Source organism: Mercenaria mercenaria, chromosome 12 (assembly GCF_021730395.1).
Source record: "Mercenaria mercenaria strain notata chromosome 12, MADL_Memer_1, whole genome shotgun sequence".
Taxonomy (NCBI): domain Eukaryota; kingdom Metazoa; phylum Mollusca; class Bivalvia; order Venerida; family Veneridae; genus Mercenaria; species Mercenaria mercenaria.
The window spans coordinates 632,612-651,436 of record NC_069372.1 but is presented as its reverse complement, the minus strand read 5'-3'; the positions used below and the strand labels follow the sequence as shown (position 1 = coordinate 651,436).

Genomic DNA, 18,825 nt, shown 5'->3' with positions numbered 1-18,825 from the left:
ACTGTACGGCTGTGCAGGTTGATCAAGATCTACACTGGTTACGCCATATCCAAAACATGTTTGCTGGGCTAAAGACAAAGCTTTAAAAAATCTTGGATTTTTTATTACGTTATATGATAAAACACTTACTGAATGGCTTGCCAGACAATTGTAATAGCTATCTGCCAACTTACTGAAACGCCATTCAGACAGTGTATAACATACATGTAGCATGTACAATGCGGATAAATAAAATCTAAATCAACAACAACAAAACACACAAAAAAAAACACAAAAACAATACCTGTTTTTTCACTCTGGTTTGTTCCTCGTTAAATTTAGTTACTTCTTCCATGTAACTACTGAAGAGGCTCGATGCTTCCTCGTGCACGGAGGCAATTCTCTCTGTTTGTGCTTTCAGGTTTCTCCAGCTCTCACCAAGTACCCTGTTTCCAAAAACAGAACAGCAAAAGATGCATTTGAATATTAAAATTAATTAAAAGTAGACTGCATAGCGTAATAATGTTTTAGTAGAAAGAATAAACTAATATCGAGATAGGATGAAGCTTGTACCTAGGACTATAAAAACAATAAAGTTCAAAGTTCAAATTTTATTGCAATTTTCGGCAAATCCTTGTATTTTGCAATGCATACAATACATAATAATTAATATACCGGTAAAACACTTGAAATTTGACATATACACAAATCACTCATATAATGCAAAACGGAACTTATGTAATATTACGATTCTAAAATTGTTCCTATAAACAACAACATAGTATGAAAATAGCAGAGAAAGCTATTATAACATACTCGTTAGTTATAATGGTACCGGAAACGTCAATATATTTCCATACACTGACGCCTGATTTTCATATCGGGTGTGTGACGTAATTTTATGTGTGTCGTTGCATTGATTCTTTTACTTAGTCCGGTATTGCCAGTCTTATTCGGGCTATTAAATAAATTCATAATGCTTAAATTACATTTCAAAGTTTAGATACGTATATTATCTTTGCATCAGGAAATATGCACTCGTTCTTTAGCGGAAGAATATTGCGCTCCTGAAGTCGTGCAATATTTCCACTGTATTCGAGATACAAAGCTTATAACCTATAAGTATTTCATACATTAATTATGTATGTTGAATTACAGATCACTCACCCAGTTTCCTCTTTACCATCAGCCTTCCTTGCTAGATTTTGTAAGGCTTTGCTATAGTCTGCCTCGGCCTTCGCCCTGAAAATTTATCACGTGACATCAATAATTAAAGCTGCATGCCTCCAGATTTGGCTAAAAGTAATCTTTCTTTCAAATTGAAGTTTGATCATATTATGAACACTAGAATATGAATTTTTGTTTCTAACATATTTTAAAAGTTCCAAATCAAGAAAAAAAGATGACCGCGTCGGGAATCGAACCCCAGACCGCCGCGGCAATAAAGACATTTTCCCGTCGTCGTAACCAATAGCGTTATAGCTGAAGTAGTGAATAATGCCACCAAAATATAGATATTTATAATCGATACAGTTCACCTGGAGTAAAAGCGTGACAAACGCTTTTCAATTTTCATCGTAAAAAGTAGTAAAAACAGCAAATTCTCAAGTGTTTCCGTAACATAAAGTTTGTCAGTAATGAAGTTTTAAAGCCTACTTAAGAAATATAACATTTATTTCAAGATATCTAAAAAAATATTTTTTGTTTTTGTCGAACGATCTGGAGGCATGCTGCTTTAACTGCCGAAATACTTCCAGTATATAGGTAATGTATTTGTTAAGTTAGAGACTTTATTTGAGAAAAATGTATATTTCTATATGTTTGTATTTTTACATTGAAATGTAATAATGAACCCTTGTGTTTAATCAGCTGAAAATTCACACCTGAAAATCTACTTTCGCATCCACTGAAAGTATTGTTTATCTCTGTTCATAGTTTTCGGAAAAAAATGTTCTTTTCATGTGACATTATGCATGTTCGCTGTATTGCACTTCCTTGTAATTTGTAGGTCCACTGGACCTGGTGTGTTTAATTGTTAAATATTGTATGTAATTATATTTACATGCCCGCATAAACAAATTTCTTATCTTATCTTATCTGATATCACAATAAAGTAAACATGCTCTCACATTCCCCTCATACATGTAGGTAAACTGTGATATACTAGCCTATCCTTCAGGTAATGGGCAACTTCAGTGCAAACTTTCCTGCCCTCTTTCATACGTCTGCACAACGTCTCCCAGCCATACGTCCCTATAATATCACTGTCCTGTAACGACATACATAGGACATCAGTGTAAGAAATAATCCTAAGACAACAGTTTAAGAAAAAGACAGGACATCAGTGTAAGAAAAGGACATAGGACATCAGTGTAAGAAAAAGACAGGACATCAGTGTAAGAAAAAGATATAGGACATCAGTGTCAGAAAAAGACATGGGACATCAGTGTAAGAAAAAGACATAGGACATCAGTGTAAGAAAAAATCCTAGGACATCAGTGTAAGAAAAAGACAGGACATCAGTGTAAGAAAAAGATATAGGACATCAGTGTCAGAAAAAGACATGGGACATCAGTGTAAGAAAAAGACATAGGACATCAGTGTAAGAAAAAGACATGGGACATCAGTGTAAGAAAAAGACATAGGACATCAGTGTAAGAAAAAGACATAGGACATCAGTGTATGAAAGACATAGGACCTCAGTGTAAGAAAAAGATATAGGACATCAGTGTAAGAAAAAGACATGGGACATCAGTGTAAGAAAAAGGCATGGGACATCAGTGTAAGAAAAAGACATGGGACATCAGTGTAAGAAAAAGATATAGGACATCAGTGTAAGAAAAAGACATGGGACATCAGTGTAAGAAAAAGATATGGGACATCAGTGTAAGAAAAAGACAAGGGACATCAGTGTAAGAAAAAGACATGGGACATCAGTGTAAGAAAAAATATGGGACAGCAGTGTTAGAAAAAGACTTTGGACATCAGTGTAAGAAAAAGACATAAAACATCAGTGTAAGAATAAGGCATGGGACATCAGTGTAAGAAAAAGACATGGGACATCAGTGTAAGAAAAAGATATAGGACATCAGTGTAAGAAAAAGACATGGGACATCAGTGTAAGAAAAAGATATGGGACATCAGTGTAAGAAAAAGACATGGGACATCAGTGTAAGAAAAAGACATGGGACATCAGTGTAAGAAAAAAATATGGGACAGCAGTGTAAGAAAAAGACATAGGACATCAGTGTAAGAAAAAGACATAGGACATCAGTGTAAGAAAAAGACATGGGACAGCAGTGTAAGAAAAAGATATAGGACATCAGTGTAAGAAAATGACATAGGACATCAGTGTAAGAAAAAGACATAGGACATCAGTGTAAGAAAAAGACATATGGCATCAGTGTAAGAAAAGGACATAGGACATCAGTGTAAGAAAAGGACATAGGACATCAGTGTAAGAAAAAGACATAGGGCATCAGTGTAAGAAAAGGACATAGGACATCAGTGTAAGAAAAGGACATAGGGCATCAGTGTAAGAAAAAGACATAGGACATCAGTGTAAGAAAAAGACATAGGACATCAGTGTAAGAAAAAGATACAGGACATCAGTGTAAAAGACATAGACAAGTGTAAGAAAAAGACATAGGGACATTAGTGTAAGAAAAGACATAGGACATTAGTGTAAGAAAAGACATAGGGCATCAGTGTAAGAAAAGGACATAGGCACAGTGTAAGAAAAAGACATAGGGCATCAGTGTAAGAAAAGAAAGGACATCAGGTAGCATGCAGTGTAAGAAAAAGACATAGGACATCAGTGTAAGAAAACAGACATAGGACATCAGTGTAAGAAAAAGACATGGGGCAGCAGTGTAAGAAAAAGACACAGGGCATCAGTGTAAGAAAAGGACATAGGACATCAGTGTAAGAAAAAGACATAGGGCATCAGTGTAAGAAAAGGACATAGGACATCAGTGTAAGAAAAAGACATAGGGCATCAGTGTAAGAAAAAGACACAGGACATCAGTGTAAGAAAAGAAATAGGACATCAGTGTAAGAAAAAGACATAGGCATCAGTGTAAGAAAAGGACATAGGACATCAGTGTAGAAAAGACATAGGCATCAGGCTAAGAAAAAGATATAGGACATCAGTGTAAGAAAGACATAGACATTAGGTAGAAAAAGACATAGGACATCAGTGTAAGAAAAAGACATAGGACATCAGTGTAAGAAAAAGATATAGGACATCAGTGTAAGAAAAGGACATAGGACATCAGTGTAAGAAAAAGATATAGGACATCAGTGTAAGAAAAGGACATAGGACATCAGTGTAAGAAAAAGACATATGACATCAGTGTAAGAAAAAGACATAGGACATCAGTGTAAGAAAAAGACATAGGACATCAGTGTAAGAAAAAGATATAGGACATCAGTGTAAGAAAAGGACATAGGACATCAGTGTAAGAAAAAGAAATGTAAACTACGCAGACAGATGTTCCATATATTTGGCACTTAAATGTTATTTATTTGTCCTAAGTGTTCTGGTTCCTAAATTAATTTAAGAGCAATTTCAAATGCTGGTGCTGGAAATGCTTGCGAAACAATTTGTAATGTACACTGCAAATGCTTTCGAAACAGTCTGTAATGTACACTGCAAATGCTTGCGAAACAATTTGTAATGTACACTGCAAATGCTTGCGAAACAATTTGTAATGTACACTGCAAATGCTTTCGAAACAGTCTGTAATGTACACTGCCAATGCTTGCGAAACAATTTGTAATGTACACTGCAAATGCTTTCGAAACAGTCTGTAATGTACATTGCCAATGCTTGCGAAACAATTTGTAATGTACCCTGCCTATACTTTTGAGACAGTCTGTAATGTACACTGCCAATGCTTGCGAAACAATTTGTAATGTACCCTGCCTATACTTTCGAGACAGTCTGTAATGTACACTGCCAATGCTTGCGAAACAATTTGTAATGTACTCTGCCTATACTTTCGAGAAAGTCTGTAATATACACTGCCAATGCTTCCGAAACAATTTGTAATGTACCCTGCCTATACTTTCGAAACATTCTGTAATGTACACTGTCTATACTTTCGAAACATTCTGTAATGTACCCTGCCAATCTTTCGAAACAATCTACAATACAGATTGCAAGTGCATTTGAAACAATTTTCAAATTACACTACAAACTAATACATTTCCAAACGTGTTCATCATAATATACTGCAAACGCTAGAAAGGAAAAAATGCAATTGATAAAAATTGCAAATGTTTTATATTTATTAGTGGTTTTCTGCCAGTCAAAGTTCTATAAGGCTTTTAATTTTATGTCAAAAACAGATAAAGCAGTTATCCAAACAGAGAATATGCAAACACTACTTTCAATGCACCACATGAAACTTACACACAGCCATAGCCGTAAAGGGAAGTAATCAAACCAATGTATTCAATAATACTTTCTACTATATTAATCAAATACTGTAACCTTTGGCAAACATTTTGGAAAACGATTATCGAATATGGGATTTAACCAGAAAATAACATTTTATGTTAATAACAATAGATGTGGCAGCCATGTTTTAAACAACGCCATTATGATCCTTTAAATGGACTAATTTATTTGCCAACCCGGAAGATAACTTCTAACGTAGTTTAGATATCAGGTATCGCGCACAATCTTTTAGCCACGTAAGAGAAAAATAGCCACATAAAAGCCTTACGGAATGAATGACAACAAAAAAGTACAGTTACCTATAGCCACCTAAGTATACAAATGTGAGCTAGGGCAGCCGGACTTTCTAACGAAACGGTATTTATGTGACACCCCCATTGTTCTCTCTATTGTTCTAACAGTCACATAAAAAGAAAAAGGTCACATAAACAGAACGGAATGAATGACATCAAAGAGAAAGTACCGTTATGCAGTCACTTAACCATCATTTCGCGGGCACGGACGGACGGACTGACGGACACCGGCGTACGTCATGACATGATACGTCCCTTCGGGTGTATAGTAATACGCTCTTCATGATAACAAGCGCTTTACATAACAACATCCCGAAGTTACATTCTAATCACTTTTGTTTAGACTTCATATTAAAAACTATTTCCTAAAGATCTGAAGTAGGATTTTTTTCAGATAGACAAACTAAGATACAAACAACTTTTTTGCTTTACGTATTATTAATACAAGTATTTGCTGTTTTACATCTAATATTGCAACGTAGCATACACGATTTCATTTTAAGCGATTCGTGCGACTTTCCATTATGAACAGAAGTACAACTGTACAAACACTTTGACTTGAACACGGAAACGTGTATCATTAACGACGTTCACGCGTGCCCTCTTGAATTAAAAAATATAAAACAAGTATCTTGAATTAAAAAACATGTGTCAGTAATCGTTTTCCGCATGTTTGAACGTCTTAATCAAAGGAGTCGGTAAATACTAAAATTACAGTATATACGTAGTTAACATAATGTAACGATTTGATTTTGCAACGGGAGATACACATTCATAAAAACGCACTCAATAAAACAGTAAATGAGCCGCACCATGAGAAAACCAACATAAGCATGGGTCCAGACTAGCCTGCGCATCCGCGCAGTCTGGTCAGGATCTATGCTGTTCGCTTTCAAAGCCTATTGCAATTAGAGAAACCGTTAACGAACAGCATGGATCCTGACCAGACTGCGCGGATGCGCAGGCTGGTCTGGATCCTTTCTGGCCGCAAATGCACTATGTTGGTTTTCTCATGGTGCGACTCAAATGGCCATATCGTATTTCAAATAAATATGCTCAAAACAGAACTATGGAATGTTTTTTGACTTACATGGATGAGAGGACATGAACTAAGACCTAGAAGTAGTTCAGATGTTACCATAGCAGTAACGTACATGTTTATATTCATTATAATACCTGTCACTTAAAGACGAGGCAGCTCCTTCAGAAACTGATTTAGCCCTTACCCTGCTAAATTTCTATATTGAACTTGTCCATGCTTCAATTTGGACAGCAGCATTAACTGATGTGCAGGCTGATCACAATCTGCTCTGGTCGCAAAGGCAGAATCAATCATGTTCAGCATGAATGAGTATTTTTCTATAGACTAGACTGTGCGAGTGATAAAGATATAATTCCAATACGTTCAGTATTAAATTGTTGTAGATTTTAAATATTTCAATATCTTATCTAATGGACTTGTCATGCGTTTAAGATGCGTTTAAGTTAGTCGAAACATTGTAATTTAAGTACTTGTATGTGTGGTATTTAATATCTTTACATAATGATGATCGTCTGTCAAATCTATTTACATGCCACGTAAAAAATCTACACGTTCACAACGGGTACCTGTACAACTATGAAAACGTAACTTGGAAACTATCATATTTGTATTTAGTTTCTTACCCTCACTGACACAGAGCACAGAACATTTCGAGGGCTTAGAGCGAAACTGGTCTATCTCAGTATATAGAAATAGAAGCAGACTAGTTTCACTCTAAGCCCTCGATTTATCAAACAAAAGTTATTTAAAGTCGCTTACCCAAAACGCCTCACTGAAAGTTAATCCGCGGGTCATCCTCAAAAGTTCTAATGCAAGGCTCTTAGAACATTTATACAATTAAAATTACATTTTAAGTGTCATTTATGCACACACAAGTTTTTTTTTAACTTCCTCAGTAAGTAACAAAGTCCGTATACAAAATACAATTTAACTGACTATGTGGTGCAGACTTCCAGCATATACTTTTTTACTTCCTTAATTCACCACAGATATATGATTATAAACAAAATCAAGCAAGCGTAACATTCAAAACGGATCGTTATGCATTACGTCTAACCTTTAAACACTTCTGTTTATCAACGCGTCGTATTTAAACTTTTATATTCGCCACATATATTTAAAGCATACATATCTTAATACATCAAAATGCACTCAGATGCAGATAAAAGTATCTGAATCTGTTTTGAAAATAAATCACATGCTTAATTTATCGTCTGACAAGGAGATACCGAAAGATCTACGATAGTTTTGTACAGGTGACCTGTTACTATCAAAACACGTTATGAATTTTATATTTATCTTCATTAGTATCTGTCCAATGAGCCACGCAATGAGAAAACCAACATAGCGCGTTTGCGACCAGCATGGATCCAGACCAGCCTGCGCATCCGCGCAGTCTGGTCAGGATCCATGCTGTTCGCTAACGATTTCTCTAATTGCAATAGGCTTTGAAAGCGAACAGCATGGATTCTGACCAGACTGCGTAAATGCGCAGGCTGGTCTGGATCCATGCTGGTCGCAAATGCACTATGTTGGTTTTCTCATGGCGCGGCTCAAATGTACGTTGGGCCATTTTGTAGTGGGTCGGCAAAATGCTGATTAACCACGATATCTTCACTATGAATCATTTTAAAAACACGTAAGTAAGTGAGAAAGTTTATACTACGAAATGAATCGAAAAAAATGCCTGTTTAAACAGTGCATTTTGAAAACTTTAATAAAGATTTATCAGTATACTTGAAGAAGATTGTCTATGCAGAATATAGAATAGTGTTATACGATAACACTTAAAACTTTAATCTTTAAAGATTTCAACTGACATACATGTTATTGCAGATACATAAAAGCTCCATTTATTACGATTACTTCTTCCGTAAAGTCAGAAGCTATCTTTACCTTTTCATATTATAATATATCATTGATAATCACTAGTTGCTTTGATATAAACACCTTTTCTTCTTCCTGTTTGAATTTTGCGATATATTATTAAGCTTAGCTTAGCCCTTCTCAACCTAAAGCCTGTTGGCACCTTTGCGACCAGTGCAGACCAAAAATCATGCTGATCATGGTCTGCAATGTTCGCTATTCAGTTAAACACCCCTATGAATAGTAATTGGCATTGTCCAAATTGAATGATGGACCAGTCCATTTTAGAAATTTAGCAGGCTCAAGGTTTAAAGACGGTCATTACACACGTTGTCCTTTCTACAAAAAATGCAGCAGAAGGAAATATTAAATATCATGTACAGTCAATTATGATTTCGAAAAAAGAATTTGTTTTCCCAAGTTCAAAATATTTACGGCGATGTCTGAATAAAAATTGCAGTAGTGTTTACGCACTGTGATAAATACATGTAGATATGGCTGTGTTTGGGGTGCTTTGTGCTTCCGGGAAATCTACCCTTATCTTTTATCTTTCATTTTTGGACCAGATTGCAGACTAAAACAAAATCAAATACTCGTTATCAGGTGAATCTTTAAACCAACGTTTGTTTGACACTGTCATTCTTTGACTAAGTTCAAGTGTAACCATTAATTGAAGTCTAGTGCATTCACCTTACGCATTAAAAATGGATTGATCAATACTTTGAACTACCCAAGATAAAGAGAATATAGATATCTATATGCCGTAGATTTCAAGTATCTTATCAGCAATGTTCATGGAGGTCTTGAAGAAAAAAAACAATTTTCAACGTATTTTGTAGAGAATTAAGTGTTATATAATGACAATAATGAGGATTTTGCTGTTAGGGTCATCCATTTTTTATGCAATCGTTATCTGATCTTGATGTATGTTATTATTATTTGTGAGGTTGGAAAAGGAACTTCGGTTCAATTCCTAGAAAAATAAACTTATGTTCTGTTCTGTTCTTATTTTTGTCAAAGGTCAATGTAAGTGCAACATTTATTATAATGTTATGGGTTTTGGTGATAAATAAAAATATAACGTTGAATTATATCTTGTTTCCGGTTACTGTTTGATAACATCACTTTCACGGAAATAAACATAACGCGGAAGAATACTAATGTTCAATGCTCAGACAGAATTATCATGACGACATGTGTACATGATTTGTTGTAAGGACACAAAAATATTTGCCCCGTTTCACTACCGGCACATTTTAATGCAATCTCGTCAGGCATACGCACAGAAAATGACGTCAGACGACGTTCAGCTTTTTCCGGAAGTAAAGAAAATAAAAGTAAACAGGCTAAACTTGAAAGCGAAAGTCACATTTGCATTGGTCTATATTCAGGGGTCACGCGCAGGTGTCACCTCGTTTAAATGTATGAGTGGAAATCGTTCAAAAAGTCCTTTTTTATGTTGTCTGAAAGTGTCATTATATGCCTCGGATGTAAGATATTTCCGCATTTGATAGCTGCAGACGTCGACATTTCAGACTGAATATTTTCAAAATGAATTTCGTGTAATAAATGTTGCATTCCGTAGTACGAAGGCGTGAAAAAGCCATCTGACGCTATTACGATTTATTACGTTACAAAAGCGGAAAAGATATATCAAAATGATTAGGAAATCTATAAATAGCAATAACATTTTTTTCTACCATTGAAACGATTTGTTTGGCGTTAGTTAGATAGATTAACACTGAATATTCCATTTCACGAAAAAAGAACTTACTAGATGCATTGGTTACATTCTGATAAAATTTTGATGAAACAAATAATAAAATGCATGCGATGCTTTCGGTACACAGACCATGTACCAAAGGCGAATGCGACAGTACGTGTTAACCATAAAAACCATAATTACAATGAAATAACTTATCACTAAGTTTTTAACTATTCAGTCTCAGTCTTTGATGATGGTATACCACTAGCAAAGGTTAAATTCACTTGGGTGGTACAACTCGTCAAATTGTCCCTGCGGGGCTGTACGAGTAGTGTCCCTTTTTGCAGTTACCGTCAGTTTTTGTCATAGTAATTGCAAAAGGGGAAACTACTCGTACATCTCCGCAGAGAAGATTTGGCGAGTTGTACCAACAGTGGTTACTTTGATATTTTGTTATACTTTTAAAGAATGTCACTATTCTACGTTTTTCACTTTCGTATTAAAAATGATTTTTAAAATAATATAAAACTGTCAAACCTGTTATTTTACTGAGAAACAAGATTCTCTCTACTAGCCACATAGGGTTGATTTTACAACATATAGATCACTCGCCTTAAAACCACGTTGTCTGCAACCACAGGACATGATCAAACACTGAAATGATCAGTCCATCTGGTGGCTATTTGCACACATCCTTCAAATATATGATATGTCTCAAAAACACTACATACGAACAAAAGCTGTTACTTTGATTCCATCATTTATCTTTAATTTCCATGTGGGACATTTTAGTCAATTATGCTACCTGGATATATCGATACAAACAATGTTCATTCAGTCAAATATTTCGGCAAGGAGTAAAGCAGCATGAAAAATACATATTACCTTCCCATACATCTCATATTCCCATTCAAAGCGGACGACAACCAGCTTGGATTTTCTCTACCAAACAATCTTCTGAAGGATTTGCCCATGTAGCATTCCGTTGGCGACTATAAACAACCTTAAATGCATATAAAGTGTAACTGGTACTCATTGGTGGCAACTGAGTGAGACAAAAATGATTTACAATCCAAAAAGTACGTTGTTCCCTTCGGATCATCATGTTATTTTTGCATGTGAATGATTAAGGTTATGGAGCTCCGTGAGTACATGACTGTTTATTGTATTTCTATCCAACATTGTATCATTCTGTTCACAACACCACCTGTATATTTTAGTTATTGTGTTCCACAGGAGACATGCTCGGATTTTCGGTACTGTTACTAGTATTTATTATATGTTTGTAAAAAGTTCAAAACCCATTAATGTTTCCAACAGTAGTGATTGGAACTTGGCGACTGTACATAATTTTTATTCGACATTATCATACATATTCATGATAAACAATATGCACGTGAATAACTGCAATACGCTTTTTGTTTTTATGATGCAAAAATGTCATTGCTGGGGTTCCGTAGGGGTCTGTGTTCGGGGTTTTGTTAGTTATTCGTAATAAACTCCATACACGTTTGCGACGGCGGTGAGTGTTGCATTCCTGTATGTATATGATGCAAAGTTGTCAGTGTTGGCGTTCCATAGGGGTCTACTTGTTACCTGAATACCCTGTCGTTTATTCTGCGTGATCAAATTATTTTGTATCGTGGAAAATCCATTTTTTTACTTTGCGTTTTATATCAACACATAGTTCTCTGGTGGTGATACGGCATCCGTCTGGTGAATACTTCATGGACTTAAGTCTCTTTTCTAAGGTTTCCTGTGACAACTTCTCCACTTTACAGGGTGAAAAATATTTTCCTTTCTCTGGTGTCATCCTGTAAGTGTTTTCATAGTAAACAATCGGTTTCTCTTTGACTTTTCTTTCTTTACCCCGTCGTTGCCAAGCACGAGTTGCCGCGATGAATTTGAAGAAATTAATTCTTTGAGGTAAATTCGCCGGGTTGTTCCATTTCTAAAATATTGGGCTTTCAGTCTGATTGGAACCGTCACTAGAGACTGAAACCTTGGACGCCTGGAAAAACAAATAAAAATCCGCAAAGATATTAATATTAAATTATACAGACAGTACGGCAATGACTATAAATAATATCTGCAATATATTAAGGTCATGGATCCATAAATTCTGTCGTCTTTTGGTACGGAAAGGCACGTGTTTGTTTAAGCTACACTTAAGGAAGTTGCCGAACGTCATTATAGGTCCAATACCTTAAGATAGAAAAGAATGAAAGATCTTTGAATATATTGCATCGAATGTAAGCCAGGAAGAGAACCATTTTGTTTAGTGTTTTTTTTAAGTGTTTTAGGCCTTGCTAATTTTCGGAACGTTTGATTATAATACTATTTCAACAATGTTAGTCTCGTTTAGGAGTGTACGCTTTGCTGTATGAAATAAAGCAAGAAATTATTTATTTACGAAAATATTTACGTTTTCATGACAAGTGAAGAAAAATGCAAGATTTGGCGAAACTATTACATTTTTAACATTTAATATTTTTTACTGAGAGTTCATTTCTTTTTAAAACCCAATGCATTTTGTAGAATGCACTTCCTTAATTCACGAATGAACGTTTCAGGGTCATAAATTTTGACCAAGCTATGTAACCTTTGTTTCCAAGACCCAGAAAACGTATTAATATTTACATTGCCGTTACCACAACAGCAGTGCCAAGCCGAAACCCATAAACCTAATTATCGCGTCTTTGGAAGAACGACACACGCTTGGTTAAAAACGTAGACAGTAAATATGTTTAATTGATGAGGACATAAAATACAAAGGGTTCCTCTGAAATGACGAAATTCTAGACATATCATTAAATATTGAACAGAACAGAACAGAACAGTAATTTATTGATATAACTTGAACGTGTACAGTTCATCGTTATAAGAACAAAATATACTAAACATGCATAGCAATGCGAGAGTGAACAAAACAAAAGAACACTCAGTTAAAATTCATTCAATATTATTATTTGCAGTGTGACCTGCCGTGAGAACCAAAGACATATATGTAATATTTTCTAGATAGTATTCCCTCAGGGATAATCTTTCTTCAGCGATTGTACAATATGAGATAATATACGAAGGATACAATGTACACATTCATTGAATGTAAAAAGCGCGCGAGACAATACTGTTAGTCACTTATATCATATCATTAAATATTATATGAGAATGTCTGCTAACATTATTGTTCCGTATCCCATCAACGTTGCAGTCGCATGCAATTTCTAAACGTTAGTTTGATCGAATGGTATGAAGAATGATTATTCTTCGCCATGCAGTGAAAATAAAATTTTCTTATTATTTCAAATTCAATTAAAAAAGTTTGTACATGTATATTTGTAATTAGCAAACAATAAAATCCTTTCTGATATCGAACCTTCAGTGTCAGTATTAAAAAACAATACCGTAGTAACATTATCAAAGGTCTTTACTAGAATCTATACCTACACGAATTGTGTATAACTCACGGTTCCTGATATCTGCCATAAATGACAAAATTAGACACTTGAGTGTTTATAGAATATGTATTAAATCAACAGTCATAATGATCAATAACTTAGCTTCATTTACTTATGTGCATTATTTCATCACGGACGGGCATCTTTAACAACAGCAAAAGAAAGCCCTAGAATTGACATAGTAAAGACTGTCACAGACATTTCAAACATTGAACATACCTTTTCGGACAAGTGTTCTATAGAAGCAGCGGACACCATCGGATCTTTGCCATTTAACACCTCAGTCGTCAGTTTATCACCGTCAGATATTTTTCTCAATTTCTGAGTGCTGCAATTATTTTTTTATTACATTATTCAGGCCCGACTCTGGGTCAAATACTTTTTGAGATATGCACGAAACAAATTCTACGGACGGAAGGACGGACGGATATATTTTTTACTTAGTAAAGGGTCATGACTGGTGTGGCTGTGTAAAAGCCCATTAAACGCTATATGCATAACTTCACATATAAAATGACATTCCTGTGAAGTTTGATAACTCTGGTTTAAATATTTTTTTGAGATATACACCGACACAGATTCAGACAGACGGACGGTCGGACGGACAAGAGCAACTCTTTGTGCTCCCCCTCAAAACTTTGGGTAACACAAAAATCAATATCGGGCCATGTCTGATATAATTTGGTCTTTTTAGAGATATATAAACGTACACAAGCGTACATAACAATGGAAAAGTCGAACCATTATAAATGAGAGGGAACCAGACTGTAATTATCATGATTATAATACATGAATCGCTGTTTAAAAAAATAATCTTTATAACACGAAAAATAACGAGTATAAATTTCACAGCTTTCTTTGTTTTCAAATGCTTTATTATCCACTTATTGATAAAAGGATGCATCTTTAACGGAAAAATAACGAATATATATATATATATATATATATATATATATATATATATATATATATATATATATCGTAGCATTCGTTGTTTTTAACTGCTACATTAGCAACTTGATAACAAAATTAGCACCTTAATATAGAGATAGTACCTAAAATTTTAGATTGTGAAAAACAATTAAAAAAATAATGCTGGTTGCTGATAGGTAACATTTAAGACTGAATATAATACTTAAGTCTTGATTTGATCATTTTGAAGCATACTATTTAAGATTTTCTAATACTTCTTATTTAATTTCCATGTAGCTGCTCTTGCAGATAGTCCTACCTATCAATTTATTATAATCAAGTCATTGCCCAGTTATGCTCTAATTCGGTTCTCTCAAACGAGCATAAATCATTTATTATCTCCAAACATACACCTTAACCTAAGTTCATAACCTTAAAATAAACAACACAACAAAAAGTCTAAGGTTAGGGGCATGCCGTTAAGCCGTCGAAAAAATAAAGAACGGGAACAAAAATGCACAACAATTCAAAAATGAATCAGAGTAAGTTTTAAACTGATCAACACAATTACGGCAAAAGCAATCATAACGATGTATTTCCCTGAGGTCATGTACACGGTCATCATATAACATTACATAACGTTCATCAGGAAATGTGTTATGAATCTACACTCCTAAATTTTTTGTAACAGATAATTTTTCCGAAATATTTTCGACAACATAACCGTCTTTTGCCTTCTCACTTTGCCATCTTCCGTGTTTTTTGAAAAGTCTATCCGAAATATTGTTCATTGCGCTAACAGTAGCGCCACCTCGTCTTAAGCTATGTGTTCCATATTCATCTGGATTCAAACCTAAATTTGACAAAATCTCCCTTAGTAACTCCCTGAACCTTGTATATGATAGACAGCCTTTCTCTTTGAATAAATAACAGTTTTTGCTTTTATGTAAAGATAAATGGCGGAAAAGGTGAACATCATCAACGGTATTAATATTTCCCTTTTGAAAATAAAGACTTAAAGTATTGTACGGACAAGTAATATTTCCTGTTTTTGAGATTATTACATTCTGTCCTTTCTTTGTTTGATCCATTTTGCTAGATCGAATTAATAATTCGAAATAATCGTCTTTGAATGTAACGTCTGAGCATTTCAGGTTGCTTAATTCTGATATGCGGAGAAATCCGGCGAAACCTATGACAATAAAAGTTAATGTTCTTAATCTGTATAAATCAACGGCGTCGGGTGGATATAAGGTAAACATTTTCAAAATGACGTCAGAGGTTAGAGGCTTTTTCTTTTCTGTAGGTGCTCCACACAGCTTTTTAGCAGCATTTAAAACTGAAATGACTGTTTTGGATTCGCACGGATTTTTTGTTTCAGTAAAGTCGTGTGCCCACTTCAACGCGTAGAAACTATGTTCTATGACTGAAATGGAGCTCTCTTTCTGAATTAATGAGACCAAATACAAAGCAATATGAAATTCTAATGCTGGAAATACTTTAGTAATATTCATTTGACTGCACCATGAAATCCATTTTTTAAAATAACATGCATATTGTTTTCTGGTATTATCAGATTTGCTTTGTAACACTGTATCAGGTAAAATATCTGCCAGGTGTTTGAGATTCGGATTTTTTTCGGTTAAATGTTGGAGATCTTTCCAAATACCAAATTTGAAAACATCTGAAAAAAGAAAAAATAACTGATAAAAATAGGAGTTTTTGGAAAATAATGATAAAACTGACTCCAATGACCTGCTTTCGTTTTTTTTTTTTTTTTTTTTATATCACATGGCATAATACCTATGCCTGTTCTATTTTCTCTATCTCTATAATCTCATCTTTTCTACATCTCATCTTTTCTGTATCTCATCTTTTCTATATCTCCTCTTTCTATATATCTTTTTTTTTTTTTTTATATATCTCATCTTTTCTATATCTTCAATTTTTCTATATTTCTATAATCATCATCTTTTATATATCTCATCTTTTCTTTTCTATATCTCATCTTTTCTTTTCTATTTCTCATCTTTTCTATATCTCATCTTTTCTTTTCTATAACTTATCTTTTCCATGATCTTTACAATGGTTTACTTTTTTTTTTTTTTTTTTTTAAGCAGACCCTTGGATTCAGGTAATTAATTTTAATAATCTAACAGTATATGCATGATTCATTGTGCACACTATGGCTCTAATAACAACTTACTGAAGTCAAACAAAAAAGCGTGCTGTGGAAAACCACCTATAGGCTATAAATAACCCGCTATGTGAAAACCTCATGCGTTATCTGTATTTATAGAAAATACTATGTTAAAAATAGAACAAAAATAACCCAAGCGGTATATTTATGTGTTTAAACACGTGCGTCTAATCTGACAGCTAAAACGGATCCATTGAAACGGCCGGATTCGAAAAGAGATTTTTTATTGTTTCCCGGGACGATTATTTCTGAATTTTTGAATTCTAACGCATCTAACACATAACCCCTCCACGTGTACGCCTCGTCTGCAAAAATCAAAGGCCAGAAGGCGGCTGAAGGCCATTTCGGCACTATCAACGTGCCGACTGCTTTACAATGAATTAAATATAAGATGCATTTGCATGCTAAGCATACGGGGGGAACTAGCCAGTTGTTTTCCCCAGCCCAGTTTTGAGATAAGGCGTCAATCGCGTCACTTCCTGGGTTCCAAAACTTAGAATTAAACCTAACAATTTTTCTGTTGTTACCATTTGCGAATCTGTCTATTGTAAACGGTCCCCATAACGAATTTATGAAATTAAAGAAATCATCTGAAACGCACCAATCATCTTCGTCAATAAGACGGGAATAAAAGTCCGCGAGATCATTCTCTGTCCGGGGGATCCATAACACAGACAAATTTATTCTGTTCTGAGAGCAAAAATTGAAAATGTTTAAGGCTAAAGAATGTAAATCTTGTTTGGAACTTCCGGCTTGAACGATAACTTCGCAGTTTTTATTGTCTGTAAACCACTGAACACTCTTGTTCGTTAAAAAGTGTGACAAAGCCCGGATACCCCATTCTATGCATTTTAATTCTCGCCAGGTAGAACTTTTTAATTTTTCAACATCTGACCATGTTTTGTGCGAAATGCAGCCAGAAAAACTAGGAGAATATGCTGCACATGCAACATCACTTGCGTCTGAAAATACAGAAAATGCCTCTTGTGCCGGAGAGACAGGAAACAATAGTTTTTCGTTCAGAAAATCAATATTGTCTGCCCAGAAAGATAATTCAGTCCATTCTTGACTTCCTTCTAAAATACTACAAGAAGAATCCCAGTGACTACTGCTCATTACCCTTGCATACAAGAACCTGGTCATTAGGCGGACAAGCTGCCCTAGGACAAAATGCATTGAGGCTATCATACCTGTTATTTTCGCTAGGTGGCGTACTGGGACACATTTTTGGGATTTTGTAACCGAAATCGCCCGTTTTAGATTATCAACTCGTTCTTTGGTAATTTTTAAAACCCCTGTTTTAAGATCAAAGAAATGACCTAGCCATATTAAAAATTGTTCAGGAACCCAAACAGACTTTTCATTATTGGCCATGAAACCGGATTTATCAAAAGAAGTCCTCACAAAATCAGAATCCGCTAAAGTCTGATAAAATGAAGAATTAACTGACCAACCATCGTCTAAGTAAACGATGATTTTGATTCCTCGGTTACGCCAATATTTTACAAGTTCTCTCAAAACTTTGGTAAAAATGAAACCAGAGGAACTTAAACCAAACGGGAGCAATGTAAAAACGTAGTATTTTATTTCATTACCCTGTTTAAGGGAAAACCCTAAAAATGTTTGGTGTTCTGGGGAAATGTCTATATGGTGATATCCCGAGGTCAAGTCAAATTTGAACATGTAACCGCCTTTTTCAACGTAGTCTAAACCTAACTTAATATCCTTAAACCGCATCTTTTCTTTTCAAATGTACTTATTGACGTGCCTTAAATCTAAGATTAGCCTTTTCTTGCCTGAGCGACTAACAGATACTGTACGGGGGTTTACTACTAGTGGTTGAAAAGGCACTTCTAATACTCTGCCTGAATTTACTAATTCTGAAACTGCATTTAACACGAAA

The 18,825-nt window shown here is 34.8% G+C and overlaps 1 protein-coding gene across 4 annotated transcripts in view; it reads right to left on the bottom strand.

Moving 5' to 3' along the window:
• Window positions 1–8,028, bottom strand: part of LOC123533761 (proline-serine-threonine phosphatase-interacting protein 1-like) — a 29,782-nt gene extending 21,754 nt beyond the window's left edge. For 3 of the 4 annotated variants that reach the window (XM_045315601.2, XM_045315604.2, XM_045315605.2), the window contains exons 1-4: window positions 7,538–7,829; window positions 2,148–2,248; window positions 1,147–1,221; window positions 284–425 (exon numbers count right to left, since the gene is read on the bottom strand). In XM_045315601.2, coding sequence (XP_045171536.2) covers window positions 284–425; window positions 1,147–1,221; window positions 2,148–2,248; window positions 7,538–7,573 — 354 coding nt within the window. In that variant the 5' untranslated portion in view covers window positions 7,574–7,829. The other variant, XM_045315603.2, reaches the window with a different exon arrangement.
• Window positions 8,029–18,825: the final 10,797 nt, after the last annotated feature.